The sequence below is a fragment of the Cyprinus carpio genome, chromosome A6 (assembly GCF_018340385.1).
Source record: "Cyprinus carpio isolate SPL01 chromosome A6, ASM1834038v1, whole genome shotgun sequence".
Lineage (NCBI taxonomy): Eukaryota > Metazoa > Chordata > Actinopteri > Cypriniformes > Cyprinidae > Cyprinus > Cyprinus carpio.
In genome coordinates, this window is record NC_056577.1 from 7,790,023 (window position 1) to 7,808,103 (window position 18,081).

General features: G+C 36.1%; 1 protein-coding gene across 3 annotated transcripts in view; it reads left to right on the forward strand.

Annotated features, from left to right (window-relative positions):
• The window catches only part of kalrnb (kalirin RhoGEF kinase b), an 87,557-nt gene that overhangs the window by 57,685 nt on the left and 11,791 nt on the right, over positions 1-18,081 (forward strand). The window contains exons 28-34 of one of the 3 annotated variants that reach the window (XM_042757803.1): positions 248-340; positions 438-549; positions 1,061-1,251; positions 1,382-1,483; positions 4,323-4,465; positions 4,697-4,799; positions 10,685-10,931. In XM_042757803.1, the coding sequence (XP_042613737.1) occupies positions 248-340; positions 438-549; positions 1,061-1,251; positions 1,382-1,483; positions 4,323-4,465; positions 4,697-4,799; positions 10,685-10,931 (991 nt within the window). Of the gene's footprint in view, positions 1-247; positions 341-437; positions 550-1,060; positions 1,252-1,381; positions 1,484-4,322; positions 4,466-4,696; positions 4,800-7,513; positions 7,764-10,684; positions 10,932-13,853; positions 14,068-18,081 lie in introns of those variants that run through there. The other 2 variants (XM_042757805.1, XM_042757806.1) reach the window with 2 other exon arrangements.

The following is an 18,081-nucleotide window of genomic DNA, read 5'->3' on the forward strand; positions in this document are numbered from 1 at the left end:
CAGTGATGAAAAAACTGCTTAAACAGGGTGGTTAGTTGGTTTTCTAGAAGAGTTAAATGTGTCTGTTCTGAGGGTTTTTAATGGATTTTGTGTACTTGTTTTGGGGGGCAAAACACTGGCCAACCAGCTAAACACCAATTTGGCCAGAATGGGAGATCAGTTAGATCAGCTAAATGCCATCTTAGGCCAATAAAATCTGGTTTAAACTGTTTTTTTTAAACTGATTATTTTATGCTGTTTCTCACAGGAGATACAACGGAGACATGGTCTGGCCAATTCAATCTCATCGTACCTGATCAAACCCGTTCAGAGAATCACCAAATACCAGCTCTTGCTGAAGGTGGAGATGAAGTGTTTTTGTTCAGACTTTACCTCTGATGTGAACCAGTTTGCAGCACTAAATGGTGTTGTTTGTGTGTTGGTGTAAATGTGAACAGGAGCTGCTGACGTGTTGTGAGGAAGGGAAAGGAGAAATAAAGGAGGGTTTGGAGGTTATGCTCAGTGTGCCTAAACGTGCTAATGACGCCATGCACGTCAGCATGCTGGAGGGTAAGCGATATTTACAGCAGCTGTACTGGGTGCAGAAGAGTTGCAAGTCCCAAATAGCATTTTCTTAAGACTGATGACTTGAAAAAAGATTATATTTATTTGTTCACAGATGTCTTATTTGTTATTGTTGTTGTTGTTGTTGTTGTTTTAAATGTTCAAATAATCCACAATTATTCAACATAAAATTACAGATTTTTAAAACTCATTGGAAGTTTAATGTTTTTAAGCCTACTGTATATACAAAGAGAATGCATTTTTTCCACCATAAGATTTTAAAATAAAATTTGAAAATGAAATACATTTTTGTTTGCTTTTATTTAGTTTTATTGTTAAATTAAATAATATTAACTGTATAATTATTATAAAAAATATTATGACATTTTATTTGTTATTAAATATTTATTTATTTTGCTTGATGAATCCAGAATCGGAATTTCAGCTCGATGATGCACTGTTGATATTTTTGTATTAATGCATTTGTTTATCTGTGTAATTGTGGTTGTGGTATCAGGTTTTGATGAGAACCTGGCCGTACAGGGGGAGCTGATCCTACAAGACACCTTCCAGGTGTGGGACCCCAAATCTCTGATCCGCAAGGGCCGGGACCGACATCTCTTCCTCTTTGAGATCTCCCTCGTTTTCAGTAAAGAGATGAAAGACTCGTCAGGACGCACCAAATATGTTTACAAGAACAAGCTGCTGGTAAGGAGCTCCAGGATGACACGTTGTCAAGAAGTGTAAACATCATCAGCAAAATGAGGTCTTTAGTGCCTTTTTCCCAATTTATTAGTAAGTCGTTCATGGTAGTGTGAATTCAAATGTGTTTTGACAGACATCAGATTTAGGAGTCACCGAACACATTGAAGGTGATCCGTGTAAGTTTGCTCTGTGGGGCGGCCGGACGCCTACATCTGACAACAAAACGGTGCTCAAGGTAAGATGTGTAGATGTGTATGTCTGTGTGTATCAGTGTCAGATAAACCTACAGATATGGCAGAGCAGAATCATAGTAGCTAGTGCTAGTAAGACATTCATATTTTTACCTTCATGAGGTATAACGGTACATTTTTTAACATACAGTAGGCTGTAACACGGTGTCCTAACCAAATATGACACCTAGAACACAATTGTATTATTATTTTATAGATTTTATCTAAAGGTTCAATATTTACTATTATTTCGTACGTCAGGGTTAAAACAATTATTTTTTTAAAACTGCTACCACATTTCATAAAAAAATAATATAAAAATAACTGATTTATTTTGTTCTTCGGGATTTACACAAAGGCCTATTATTTTGTTTTCAGTTCTGAAATAAAATTCTAATAGTTAAAATTAATGACAATTGCAGCCAATGTTCCCTCTAAGCTGCGCGCGCGCGCGGCCGCGCACTTCTTCCACCGCTGCCGCGCAGAAGAAACAATGTGCCGCGCACACGCATAAATGAGTTGGCAAAGCTATTTGCGAAAGCGAATGAATTGCAATGCTCGGGTAAACCGCTATAGAGTTGATATCACCATAGAGTTAGAACCGGTGAATGCGGTTTACAGTTTCCATAGAAAGGGAATGATGTGCGCCAAATGAGTCGCTGTTGAAACCGAATATTTTAATGGTTGCGTAGCCTACGAAATAGCTCAACTCGAGAGCCGACGCAAACGCAATGACATGTGAAATAAAACGTCATCATGTATTAAAGAAGAGTGGCTTGATTAAGTGCTGGAAACAGCGGATGATGGGCACAGAACGGTAACAAAACTCAGAGACATTTACAGTCACACAGGTGTAGTGTGCAAACTGTACATCATAGGGATGTTTAGATAGCTATAGAAGAACTGACGTTCACGTTTTTTTTTTTTTTTTTTAGATTTAACTTACAGATCTCAGTTTAAATGCTTCAGTTTCTATTCTATTCTATTCTCTTCTATTCTATCAGTTTAAATGCTTCAGTTTGTTTTGATATTATATTATGTTAGGCCTAAATTATTAACCTAATAAATAATTGACCTTGTTTTTTAATGGAGTCTCTGCTCATCAAGGATGTATTTATTTTATCGAAAATACAGAAGAAAAAAACAGTAATATTGTGAAACATTATTGCAATTTCTAATATTGGTTTCCTGTTTTAATATACTTTAAAATATAATTTATTCCCGTGGAGCAAAGCTGAATTTTCAGCATCATTACTCCAGCCTTCAGTGTTATATTATCCTTCAGAAATCATTCTAATATGCTGATTTATTATCAGTGATGAATCTGTTGTGCTGCTTAATATTTTTACTTTTTTTTTTTTTTTATTTTTTTTTTGAACGTTTTACTTTTTTCTTTTTGATTCTTAGATTAATAAAAAAGTTAAAAAGAACAGCATTTATTCAAAATAGAAATATTTTCTAAAAATATGTCTATATTATCACTTTTTATCCATTTAACACATTCTTGCTGAATAAACGTATTAATTTCTTTTAAAAAAGAAAAAAAATATTGACCACAAACATTTTAGTAGTGTATATTGTAACACAAAATTTCTATTTTGAATAAACACTGTCCTTTTTAACTTTTTATTTATCAAAGAATCCCGAAAAAAATATCACAAAGTACCAAAAAAAATATTATGCAGCACAACTGTTTCCAACATTGATTATAAGTCAGCATATTAGAATGATTAGTGAAGGATCATGTGACACCGAAGACTGGAGAAATGATGCTGAAAATTGCTTTGCTTCATAGGAATAAATTGTATTTTAAAGTATATTAAAATAGAAAACTTTTATTTTAAATTGCAATAATATTTCACAATATTATTTTGTGAAAAAATATTCAATATTTTTATCAAATAGATACAGCCTTGATGAGCATAAGAAACTTATTTAATAAACATTATTGATCCCAAACTTTTGAATGGCAGTGTATTATACTGTGTACATATATATATATATATATATAATATAAAGTTTTCTCAGGTAATCTAAAATGTACATCATTTAGTCACGGGTCAAATTAAATACAAATAGCACATTAAAGTTAAAAGTTACACACTTTTTTTTGTGCGCGCTGTACATGTCTGGTATAAAGAATGTTTTTGCACAGGTGGCCGAAATGTCCGCCCAATAGAGAAAAACTATTCCCATCAAAAAAAAAAACTAGAGGGAACACTAATTGCAGCCCTGTATAGAATATATAAAATTTTCTAGAAATTACATATTAAAACTACTGCTGTCAAACGATTAATCGCGATTAATCACATCCAAAATAAAAGTTTTTGTTTATATAATATATGTGTGCATACTGTGTGTATTTATTATGTATATATAAATACAAACACATTCATGTATATATTTAAGAAAAATATGTTATGTATATGTATTATCTTATATAAAATATAAGAATATAAATGTTTAAGCATATAAATATTTTCAAAATGTATACAGTATGTGTGTGTATTTATAAATACATAATAAATATACACAGTACACATACATAGATTTTGTAGACAAAAACTTGTATTTTGGATGCGATTAATCGCAATTAATCGTTTGACAGCACTAATTAAAACTTGAAAGATTCTTTACAAGGGAATTTTTTTTGCCCCCACATTCTAAATATTTGGGGCATGTTTCTCATATGTAGCGCTAATTTTGGCCTTGGTTAATTACTGACCCTGGTGCACATGCTTTGTGCCAGTGTACTCATTTGAGTGATGCAAGTTCAAATCTGTCTTGTGAAATCATGCTTTGTCATCTTTTTTCACTTATACACATCCTCTCATGCACCCAAAGGCCTCCAGTATAGAAGTGAAACAAGAGTGGATCCGGAACATCAGGGAAGTTATTCAAGAGAGAACAGTCCACCTAAAGGGGGCGCTAAAGGAGCCCATACACCCTCCCAAAACCCCAGCCAGACAGCGTAGCATAAGCAAAAGGTATTTCACCTCATCCACCTGCTGTCTTCATCCACCTAAAACATAGATTTTTCTTTTTATTTTCTCTGCTCAGTTTCTTTTCTAATCTGCATTGAGAGAATCAATACATCTGTACTCACAAAGTGCACAGCTCTTATCACAGCATTTGCTGCTAGGGTTTTATTATAGAGTGTGTACGTGTATTGCAGTGGAAATTATGTTTATAATATTTATTTAATGCTTATCTTTCAGGGAAACTACTGAGGACGCGGACAGTCAGGGTGATGCCAGCAGCCAGCCGGACACAATCTCCATCGCTTCCCGCACCTCCCAGAACACTGTAGACAGTGACAAGGTACAACTGCACTACAAAAATCATCCATTATGTAGACCCTGACACTGTATTGTCATTTGGCTTGGCCGGCACCGTGAGGTGACAGTTGTGACATCAGTGGACATGCAGGTTTGACTGTGAGGATTATTCAAAATTTTCCTCAAACATAAAGAAACCCCAGAAGCCTAAGGTTAAGTGCATTGGTATCAAAATTAAGTTCAAGAAGAGAGAGGTTTGTTTTGTGTTGGTTGATTGCTATTTTGTCTGTGTGTAAGCAGGTTTGACTGTGTGAGGATTTTTTTTTTATTTCTCCTCAAACATAGAGAAATATTTTGAAAGCATGTCACCATGTTTGTGTGAGGGTTGGGTTTAAAATGTGTGAGAGTGTGTTTTAAAAATAATTTCTGTCAAATGGGAGATACTCCCCCTATGGAAAATATGATTGTCTCACACACATACATCTGTTTAAACACCACCAGTTCTTCTGTGGTATGTGTGTGTGTGTGTGTGTGTGTGTGTGTGTGTGTGTGTGTGTGTGTGTGTGTGTGTGTGTGTTTGTGTGTGTGTGTGTGTGTGTGTGTGTGTGTGTGTGTGTGTGTGTGTGTTTGAATCTAGAGTTTGTACATGGGTATCATGGTATGTTTTTATATATTTTGGTGTTTTTAAAAGAAAACTTTTATGCTCACCAAGGCTACATTTATCAAAAATATCTCTATTTAAAAAAAAAAATTATAATATGCAATATATTCCTGTGATGACAAAGCTGAATATTTAGGATCATTACTCCAGTCTTCAGTGTCACATGATCCTTCAGAAATCATTCTAATATACTGATTTGGTGAAGAAACATTATCTATTATCAGCATTGATAACAGATGTGCTGTTTAATATTTTTTGGAAACCATGATAAATTTTTTCAGGATTATTTGTTGAATAGAAAATTCAAAAGTACTGCATTTTATATTTGAAATAGAAACAATATACATGTTTTTACTATGACTTTTGATTTATTTAATGCATCCTTGCTGAATCTAAAATAATTTATTTAAGATAAGATAAAGATATTCCCTCATTTGTTGTTTTGATGATGGTCTCCCTGAAGATCCTTTAATTTGTGTGTGTATAAGTTCATACCTGAGAATTAACAGTGTTGACCAAATTTTTTGTGTGTGTCCAGGATGAGTTAATTTGCTTTCTTTCTTTCACTAATTTTGTTGTTGCCCTGTTTTTGCTATATAACTGTCCCACTAACTGATTCACTTTTATTCCCATCCAGTATGTTAGTGCGGCACAAACTGTATCATTGCTCCTGATCTCTCCGTCTGTCATTTCTCTGTAATTTTATGATTAATTGTGCTTGCTCTTAACCTCAGGCCAGTCTCTTTGCTCTTTTTTCATTCAACCATCTAATTACAGACAAAAAAAAAAAAGCTTTCAAGAGTCAAGAGCAGCGCATGTTTCTTAAAAACACATTTTCTAACACACTCTCTTGCAGGATCAGTTGTTTTGCGGTGTTCATGTGGTTTAAGTCAGGACCGTCTCAGATGGCACACCCACTGACCTTTCACTGACTGTCTGACACTGAATGTTACACACAAGATGGCAAGTGTTGGTGGAAACTGCTAGCTCCAGTCTGACTGGCTACTTAGGGATGGGTTTATTTGCAATAGATTTATAGTAACATGAATGGCATCAACCTTTTAAAAGAAAATCAAAAGTTTGTATAAACATGACATTTTTGAGCAGTCCTGCATGTACGCCTTACTTAGACATCAGAAATTATAATAAGAAATGAGAAGTAAGTCTGACAGCTGTGATTGGCCACTTTATATATCAGTCCTCCTGTCTAAGTGAGCCATTTTTAGCCAGAATTAGCTTCATTGTGAACCAGACTTTATGCTAGTCAAAAGAATTTTACATTTACAGTTTATTAAGCCTAAATCACATAACAAAGCAACTAATGCAAATCAAGCCATTAGTCACATAATTACACGCATATAATATTCAAGTCTTTCTCTCTCTCTTTCTCTCTCTTTTCTGTTAGCGGTCTGTCTCTTTGGAGTTATTGTACTGCTTCTTATGTCAAAGTGGTTTGAGGTTTGTGAGTTTGTGTGTATGTATGGCTGTGTCAGTGGGCATTCAAATATAAAACTATATATAGGCTTCTCATATTCCCTATTTTTACAGACTAGACATTTCTTAACTTGTTTGTGTGTCTGGGTAGTGCGGTTTGCTCACTGCTGTCAGCATTTGTGCCAGAAGTTAGCTAAATTTGACAAAACCTCCATTTTCTCTGTCTGTCTGTTTAGATATATTCTGTTTGATTTAGAGTTGACAATTCAGTTATAGTGAGTAATGTTGCTTGTTTTCAAAAATATATGAAATCTATGACCCTTTGACTGTGTGTGTCTTCCATATGCTCTCTGTCTTTATCTTAGAAGCACATGTGCACGCACACACACACACACACACACACACACACACACACACACACACACACACACACACACACACACACACACACACACACACACACACACACACACACACACACACACACACACACACACATCTTTAACCTCACTCTTTCCTTGCCCAGTTTTGGGTGTTGCATTTGTTCATTTCATTTTCCCTCCTCTCTCACTTTTCTTAGTTCTTTGGGAGTCTGTGTTTGTTTCCTCCTCTTTCTCTCAGTCTTTCCCTCTCTCTCACATATGAGCAGAACCCTCTCAATACACCTCAGCTGTGAAGATCTATATAACAGCACAATAATTATTCTCCATACTCTGTAAAGAACATGATGAGCATGAGTTCAGTCACTAGCTCTGTGTGAGACTCTGGGAGTTAGACTGTTTTCTACCTGATTTTCGGCCAATCAGAAGGCGGATCTGGTTGACAGACTGACTTCTGGTTGGTTGGATTGGTGGTACAGATAGAATCATGCCCAGGTGGAGGAGTTTCAGACTGCCCAAGAGAACCAGACCTGTGAGTACAAATACTTCTGATGGAGTTTTGGATATGATTGGATTGGCTTGTACTTTTTTTGTAAATGAGTTATGTATTAGTGGTAGTTTTTAAGGGAGAGTGTGACTGTATTGTCTATTTCGATATTGTTTGGGATAAAGCATAATTGTATGGTTTATTTATGTTTAAGCAATGTGTTTGCCTCTCATATGTGTGTTACCAGTACAGAGTGTTAGTACAACACCTATTTGAATTACCTCTTTTGAAAATGTATATACAAATAGTTCATCAGTTACACTGCTATAATATTAAAAAAGTGTTTTAATAATGCTTTTTAGACAGTAGTGGCTATTTAATCAGCCCAACCAGTACCATCACCCTCTAATTTAACAAGTACTCTGTGATTTCCCCATAGTCATTCTCAAATTATTTCAAGTGTCTTTGCTGACATTTGCACTTTAAATGTAGAAGTGTACTTGTGTGTGTGTGTGTGTGTGTGTGTGTGTGTGTGTGTGTGTGTGTGTGTTTTCTGTCCCCATAAGCATGAGCTAACATTTGGACTGTGTTTTCGGGTTGCTCAGAAGGGAGTGGCTGTTCAAATTGTACTCCATGTGTTTGTTTGTTTGGTTGGTCAGATTTTTAAAGCTGAAACCTTAAATATTGTATATCTTCAATATATATATATGTTATATATATATATGTGTATATGTATGTGTGTGGGCATATGTGTGTGTGTGTGTGTGTGTGTGTGTGTGTGTGTGTGTGTGTGTGTGTGTGTGTGTGTGTGTGTGTGTGTGTGTGTGTGTGTGTGTCATTTTCAAAGCCAGACAATATTAGGAGGAAAATATTTTAATAATCTTTTTCAAATTATTTAAATGTATTAATCATTTTAAATATATTGAACGTATTTTTAAATATATTTAAATATATTATATAAAAATATAATAATAATATAAATAAATATATAAAAAAACATTTCTATATTCTATATTAACTACTGATTTACTAATGATATAATGTATTCGTGATTGTAAATAATTTTATGATAGCCAAAGATATTAAATTGTTACCTTATTAGTATTATTTTTATTATTAGGGACTGGTGCAAAAAACAGAATACATGTATGTCTTCTACTGTATGTTATTAATTTAACTTGAACTGCACATGTATATTTATAAGTTACCAGTACATCCTGACTCCAGTCTGCATGACGTCTGTTGTGAAGAAAGGAAAAGCGTCAGCTAAATGTTCTCATATGGCACATATGTAATCCTGTCTCATTCTCTGTTGGTGATTATGCTTTCCTCATGGCTGGGAGTTCTGTCAGTATGGAATAGTCTGTTCCATATAGCGGGAATTCCTGTCTAGCTGTAAAGAATCAGGGAGTGAAAACACCCCGCGTTCCCTCGAGGAGGGCGTATCACTTTCCTCCACCCAATCACACACTCCTCCTTCTCTGCCTCGCTCTCCAGGGACTCTAGAGTTGTAAACCTAGATTTATAGTCTTTTGTATTTCCATTATAGCTTTGAGAACAGAATTAATGGCACACATAATTACAAACACATACACAAATGCTGCAAAGACAATTAACACAGAAAAGTGAAATCTTCCAAGAAACATTTGCATACATACATAAACATAAACACATTTAGACAGTAGAGGAAGCACACAGACATTTGTTTTGTATCATGACTTTTAAATAGCTTTCATCTCTAGATGATTGTATAATTGTAATTTATTAATTATATTTTTTCTGGGGAGTAGACAATATAGTATTGTGGCAGGCTGCATTATTTGATGAAAAATGCAGGGGGGAAAAGTCATTTTGAAATATAACTACAGTTTACAATTTAATTAATATTTTCATATATTTTGGGGCTGATATTCCACATTACTGAATGATTACAGAACTCTAAGGATGTCTGGAGAGTACTGTGGTGGCACTACCACAGTAAATGTCCAAAAAGCCATTTGCCATGGTGTTGTCATGGCATTATCTCCAAGAATTGTTTTGGTGCTTTTTAAAAGTTGTACTGTGTTTATGAACACAGCTTCAGTGTTTAATACAGGAAGAAGGCAAGTTTTGTTTTATTTTCCAGCTGAATGTGTGTTTTGACCCTCAGAGCATGGGGAGTTCAGACATAACTACATTCAGGGAGCAGCGCTGTCTAGGGTGGATAGATAGAACTGGTGCAGACACTAAACATCAGAGTCTGAAGGTTTGATGTTTTCAGGAAGAAGGTCAGAGATGGAGAGACCTCAACAGGAGAACAGCTGCTCAGACCTGCCTTTTCCTCACTTACTCATCCTGTTTCTCAAAGTCTTTAGCTCAGTTTCTGTTTCAGTGGGTGTGTTTGATGAAGATTAGAACATGTTTGTGTCTTTAAATGTGTGTGTGAGGTGTTGAATTGATTTTCTGTCAGTGTAGGGTGAGTTTGTCTCTGGTGGTGATGTGTGTATTTGTTCAGTGAGCTGGTTTCTCTCTGCAGCCTGGCCATCCTTTATTTCTCTCAGCCTGCCCTGTTTTTCCTTTCATTTGGGACAGTTTTGTACAGTTCTAGAAAGTTTTCTGCATGAAATTGTTAGCACAAAGTGTTCTGATCTTCATCCAAATCATAAAACTTCAATTATGCATTCACATGCATTGTGAGGTATTCCTGGGTTGTACAGAATATTTTGTAGGAAATAATATAGTGTGGTACTTTATATCCAACAGGATTTGAATGTTCAAAATCCTGAAATCCTGAAAATCCTTTTTTGTAGAAATGTTTTTTTTTTTTATCTGTTCTGAAAAACACTATTTTTCTATACTTTCACAAAACTGTTCTTAACAGAGATATAAACACAAATCTAATGCATTCTTTCTTCCCAGATAACAGTAGAGGCTTCATTAGAAATCTTAAAATGAAATCTTAAACCAGTTTCTCTTTCTCTCTGTAGCTGTCTGGTGGCTGTGAGCAGACTGTGGTTCTGCAGGACTTTGTTGCGGGATCAGTGGGTGAGTTGAGCATTCAGTCGGGTCAGACGGTCGAGCTGTTGGAGAGGTCTGGAGAGCGGCCCGGCTGGTGTCTGGTGCGGACCACCGAACACTCGCCCCCTCAGGAGGGTCTGGTTCCCAGCAGTACCCTGTCTGTGTCTCACTCTCGCAGTAGTGTCGACATGGACTGCTTTTTCCCACCCGGGAAAGGTGAGTCACACCCACACAAATGTTCGCTGCCCACAAACACAGATCACGTTTAACTTTTATATTAATATTTTGATACATTCGTTGAGCAAGTCTTTGTCATTTGCATCAAGATATTTTTGATGTATTTGTGCTCATCTCTGTTTTGGCAGATGCATTTATCCAAAGCAACTTGTATTGCATTCAAGGCATACATTTCATCAATTCATGCATTCCCTGGGATTTGAATCCATGACTTTAGTGTTGTTAGCACCATGCTGTGCTGATTGAGCTAATACTTTTATCCTGAGAATTCAGTCAGTTGCAAAACAATTATCATAATATAATGAAATGTTTTCTACTGTATGTTTGTTGCTTGCAAAAATAATGATTTTGTCAGAAATAATAGGTCATCAAAAATAAAAATTATGTCATCTAAATTCTGATAATTGCTATTATTGATAATAAATAATTAGTCATTTATAACTGATAAAGAATTATTTAGTCAAAAAGATTGAGAACCACTGATCTGTAGTATTTTCGACAGCCCCAGTTACTCACTACGTATATTGCATGCTAAAGAGCATCTTTCACATTCTGTTCAATAAGCCATGCAGGTTTCAAATAAAGCATAATTAAGTATATAGAAGAAATAAGAAATTTTCTTTTGAATGATTTATACCTTTAAGCTGTTGTACTGTACACTTATTGATGGCTCTCTGAACAGCATGTGTTCTAGCTTCTTCCAGGGGAGCCAGTTCTGCTCTCGGTGGGTGAGGTACAAATAGGGTTTGATCATTAATTAGCAGGGTGCTAGTGATGCTACGAAAGGCTTGCGTCCTGCTTTGATCCAGCTCGGGGGATTGGTGTATGTGTTTGCTGGGGCTTCAATCCTGGGACTCTCACAGGCTCATTAGATATTTCACACAAAATATCCACACCTAATGCAATCTTTTATTGTGGTAGGAAATTTTAGAGGTCAAAGTGAGGACTATAAGGGTGTAGCTTTGGTTTTTGGGTCAGGGTGGTGTCAATGTGTGCACTGAAGGCCCCATACTGTCTAAAGCGGAACACTCTGCATTGTAGTCCCTTTACTTCCTGTTGTCTCCCTGCACTGCGCTTCCTGTATTTAGAAGAACACATTTCTAAGCATCCCTACCAGAACACCCCAACCACATGACTCCTCAGGCCTGGATCTAAGAATAGACAGAAAAAAGGGGGAGCTGGCCTACCTTTTCCAGGTAGGTTTCAAGAAAAATAAATAAATAGAAGATGACAGGTCAAGATGACTGCTGAACTATGACGAGCTGTACGGTCACATTCATAGAGCTTTATCCTGGAATATTTCTCCAGTGATCTGACTTAAAGAGTCTGCCATCTGTTCCCCCTCTTTTTTTATGCCTGTTCACACATTTGCCTTTATATTTTGAGTAGGTTATAATGGTGTGTGTATGTGTGTGTGCTGCTCTGTATCTGATGCAACAGAGTGATAATAAACAGAAAGTGGTGCATAGTGACATGGAAAATCTTTAGTCAGGAGTGATACTGTTCTCTGCATTATACGCTAAACCTCATTCTGTCAACTGGGCTTTTTTTCAGTACTGTTATTGGATCTTCCGTCCTCCTATTATTGGACAGTCATGTTGATGTTTTTGAATCTTTGATTTCAAAATGTTGCCCTGCTGGTTGTTACATAGTTAACCTGTACATTGTAGAAATAGAATTCCAAGTAGGGCCAGCCCAGAACCTGAAACAAAATGAGATTATATTATATCCAGATATTAAAATCTGTGCAATATGCAACACCTTTTCTCCTCACTTGAGCTGTAACTAAACATTAAAGCTGTGCCACAATTTCTCATTTTCCCACATAGGTGACCCTAGCAAACTTCAAAGCATTAAACAACTAAAAATCAAGATTTTTCTTATTTTAATCTAGGTCCCCATTGTCTTGGAAACCCTAAAATTAGGTAGTCTCATTTTTAAAAGTGTGATTTCTAGGCCCACACTTGATCCAATGTATCAAAATATTTTATCAGATATATTTTTAGAATGCGTGAGGAAAAAAATTCTTAATCTTTATTTGGTAAATCATGAATGAATGAAAAAAGTCATGTAAATTTGTTGGTTAAAGTGTGAGAGCTATGTTAAACATTCAGTTCATAAAACTTCTGGAATCCCTAAAATAGTATCGGAACAATGATAGGCCTTGGAGGCATAAAAAATTGAGAACCAGTATTCTAGAAACATTCATTATGCATATGAATATGGCATGTTGCAACACTGATCTACAACCATAAACAAATAAATAACAAGTTTTTCCAGGGACCTGTTCCGCCCTGTATTCTCAAATTACTTCAGGTGTCATTGTTTCTCTCACATGTGAAAAACCTAAAGCAGTCCTCCCTATTGAATAGAGCCAGAATATATCTATTAAAGTATAAACATTTAACATTACTGTAGGAAATGGCAGGTTGACCCTTGACCATAACCTCAGGTTCTTATCGTGACTGTCTTTACTCACAAGAATGAGCTTTTTAGTGACGTGTGCATATCTTAGATGTGTGTGTGTGTGTGTGTTCTTTAAACGTCTGAAGTGGAGATGAAGATCTTGTGATATAGACACACCCTCTAAAAATGGGCCACTGCAGCATGCAGACGTAGTTGATTTCAGGATTCACACACACACACACACACACACACACACACACACACATATACATGCACACCCACATGAAATACACTCACAATAGTACTTTGTCTTTCCCTGTAACAATTTCAAAGCAGGGACTCCTGTTTCTCCAGTCTTGTGTGAAGAGATATTTTTATTTTTGCATACTGGTTTAACAGATCTCAGTGTGAATCCAGTGGAAGCTTCCTGTATCCCTTTGAGTGTGTGTGTGTGTGTGTGTGTGTGTCTGTGGCCCCTCGCCCCTCCCCTTTATTGTGAGGAGTAGCGCTGAACTTCCAGCTGAGCTTCAGTATTGAAGCAGAGTCCTTCACTTCCCATTCCGTCCTTCTAAGTTTCTCCTCCTCTGTCTGTCACCTGACGCACATATGAGACAGTGAGCGAGCAGCATGCGGAGCGGGAGGTCGTGTTTCTCTTGTGGAGTTTGTCTCAGTTGGATTTTGGGAAAGATTCGCTGTTGTGATGGCGCAGGTGCGTAACTCAACACGCTGGAATGTATGCAGATGCATTCAGCTGAATTTTCTTTTCGCAGTGTGTGGAAGCATGTGGGTCTGTTCGTGTTGCCAACTCCGGCTGATGTGTGTCTGGGTTAATGATTATGATTGAGTTTTGGGTGGTGGTGGAATTTTATGTGCATCTTTTCATCTGAACTCTGGTATTTAACGTAACGGTTCACTGATAATAATCCTGGAGATCTCAAATGAGCTCAAGGGAGTTTTGTGTGACTCAGCTGATGGTTAATTACAGACAATAGGGTTTGGTGTTAAATGCAAGATCACTGATAGTTTAAGAAGTGTTGTCTCTTTAGTTGGAGGATGACAAGCATTTCAATTATAAAAAGTGTAAATGTGCAGTTACATACTTTCATCCAAAGGAAAAACAGTGAATGTAGAGGATATGTTTTATCAGTCCATGTGTTACCTAAGAATTAAACCCATGTCCTTGGTGTTGCTAGCGTCATGTTCCATGAGTCGCACTACAGAAACACCTCAAGGATCATTTTTTTTTTACCCATCTGACCCTTCAAAATGACTTTCTCTGGTTCAACCTCATGCGGTCAGGTTGCAGTTTTATTATTTAAAAAAATAGATATTTTTGACATGAATAAAACTATTAATTTAGCTGTTACCCTTTTTTACTATCTTCCATGTCTACTGTTTTTTTCTTTTGAAAGCATAATTAATGAAAAGTGTTAATGAAAAATATCAAATGTTGTGTCTGTGAGTATGTATTGTGTGTGTGTGTGTTTGTGTGTGTGTGTGTGCGTGTGTGTGTGTGTGTGTGTGTGTGTGTGTGTGTGTGTGTGTGTGTGTGTGTGTGTGTGTGAGCAATATACTGCCCCCTCAAGCTTCTCTGTTTTCCTGTAACCTAATTTCCCTATCAACAAACCAATGTGTCTGCTGTTCCCTCTGCTTTGAAGCTCAAATCAAGTTCCCTGCTCCGTTTGATCATTCCTTACCCTTTTTTTCTTGAAGAAAAGCATGCTTTTTAAAGATTTGGCACATTTTGGTGACTCAGTGTGTGAATTAGTATCAGGGGTCTTCAGTCTTTTTCAGGATAAGGACCTCTTGGTAGACAGATTGATGACTTTAGGGCCTTTCGCAACGTTTTAGTTCCAGAACTAAATGTACAGTACTAAAGTACTGGGATGATTTTGCGCAAACTGTTTCCCAGTACCATTTAAAGAGTTGCATTCGCACCGACAGTGTGTACTAGGAAGTGACGTAAGCCAGTCGACAGCGACGTCATTTGTGCGCGGCTTTAAACAACGAAAACAAAGAAGAACAACATTAACAACAGGAGGATGGATGACGCTGTGATCGGAGCTGTGTTTTTGTTGTGTCTTGCGGGTTTCACAATAATGGACATGGAATCGACGTTTACGTAAAGCGATAGAAAGAACTGAAAGGAGAACTAAGAATCTCCAACGACAGCTGGCAGTGCTACATATGCTACAAGTGCCTGCACTTCAGCATCCGTCCATCTATCACTGTTCATCATACTTGCAAAATAAGTTGACACAATGTTTACAGTATGTTATACGCCATTTTAAATCATGGCGGGTGAGGGCGTTTTCGTATGCGTTTGGCCAATCAATGTCTACTTACGTCACGGGTAGTACCAGTTGTGCTGGTTAGACCCTGCTACAGAGTAGGAGCTAATTTGGTTCTTGAAAAAGGCAGTCCGGTACTAAAATCGCACCCAGTTCCGGCAATGCGAAAACGCCAAAAAGTGGGTAGTTCCACAATTAGTTCTGGTCCTATAAAAAGGTTCTCACAGTTCAAAAAGCCCTATAGGGACCCCCTCTACAGTAAACTTATTGACTGAATTATAAAATGTTATTACTGGGTTATAATGTTAATAGTACCAGTAATTACATATATTGTATAGATATTAAGGTAACACTTTACAATAAGATTCTATTTGCTAAAATTAGTAAACATGAACTGACAATGAAAAACACTTTTAAAGCATTAATCATAGTTTTATTATTTTTTTAATTTTAACATTTACTAATACATTATAAAAAAAAAAAAATCATATTATTTAATAGACCTGAGCTAACATGAACTGGGAATTAGAAATGTCACCTTGGCAACTAGCTGAAATAAACTTAAGGTTTTTAATATTTTATATATGTGTGTGTGTGTGTGTGTGTGTGTGTGTGTGTGTGTGTGTGTGTGTGTGTATTTTAAAGGTTTATTTTATTTAAAGTATTTTTTAATGGTTTTAGTTTTATTTAACTGCAATAACTCTGCAATGGACAAACTGATTACAAAGTTAGCTAATGTATTTAATTGTAAAGTGTGACCGTTAACACTTTACAATAAGGTTCCATTAGTTAATGTTAGTGTATTAACTAATGTGAATGAACAATGAACAGTACATTTATTACAGTATTTATTAATCTTTGTTAATCTTAGTTAATGAAAATGCAGACGTTCATTGTTAGTTCATGTTTATTCACAGCTCATGAACTAATGTTAACAAGCTCAAATTAAGATTTTAATAATTCATTAGTAAATGTTGAAATCAGCATTAACTAAGATTAATAAATGCTGTAGAAGTATTGTTCATTCTTAGTTCATATGGTCAAAGTTAATATTTTAATATCTTAATGCTGTTAATTTAATGTATATTGTCATGCTTTTGACTGAAAAAATAGTTTGAGATCAATAGCAATTATTGACAGACCCCCTGTTGCTGCTGACCCTAAAGAGCATAAACACAATACATTTGTTCCTGCATTTTCTACAGGACTTCTAGTCCTGTCTTGTTTTTGTTCTGGATAGAATGTTACTTCAGTAAATTGTGTATATGAGAATGGCTGACTGTTTATTTCAGGTGGGTGTCTCCTCCGATATTGAGAGAGAAATGTAAATAAAGTAGCAGTATGAAGATGTCTGGAATGCTTGACAATGAGGCGCCTGTTTTAATGACAGCAGTGGAACTTGAGGAAATAAAGCATAACTCTAACAAAGGCGCTTTATCTCGGCACGTGGTCAGTGAGAATCCTCCCTGAGGCTGTCAGGACAAGCAGAGCGAGATCCAATTGGTGAATACCTGAGAGGGGGTGTCGGCAGGGCAGTTTCAGGGGTGCATGGGAGTAAATGGCTCTTTCAAGAAACGCATAACAAGGAAGTGACCTTTGTCCCATACTCACCCCATGGGAAGTTACTTACGCAATGTCTGCGGTAACTCAGTATTGCAGTGTCTGAACCAGCATTGAGTTAATGATCTGCACTGAAGCCGACAGCAGTGAGCATGATTACACTTCAGCGTGTTTATCTGGGCTCATCCTCTAAGGATTAACCATATTCTTGGTTATTTGTTACTTGCAGCAATGTCTATAGACAATGTTAATTAGTGCACATTTTGACTCATCCCTTTGCTCTTAACAAATATAAGACACAGTTACAGTGTACAGTAGCAGCTGTTGGTACTGGGGGGTTTAAAAGCAGAAACATAACGCTCATAATTTAGTAACTTTTTGGAACTTACACAATTTCCTTCCAGAGAATTTGTGTCCTGCTTTGTAAAGTTGTCTCAGTTGTCTGTTTGAGGAGGGAATAGATTTTTTTAAATGATTTTTAAAAGTCTCTTACACTTACCAAACCTGCATTTATTTGATTAAAATATGTTTTAAAATGTATTACTATGATGGCACAGCTGAATTTTCAGGCATTACTCTAGTCTTCAGTGTCCTTCAGAAATGTTTCCATTTTTTTTTTTTTTTTTAATGAATGAATTGATAAAAAAGATGGATAAAAGTTTTAAAAGAACAACATTTACTTGAAATAGAAATACTTTGTAACCTTTAGTATTAGAAATCTTTTCTGTCAATGTTTATCAATTTAATGCATCATTGCTGAATCAGAAGTATTCATTTCTAATATAATTTTTTTTTTACTGACACCAAAATTTAGTTTATTCCCTTTTTTACAGGCAACATATAGCCTATTCATTGGGTTTTTAAAATTTTAA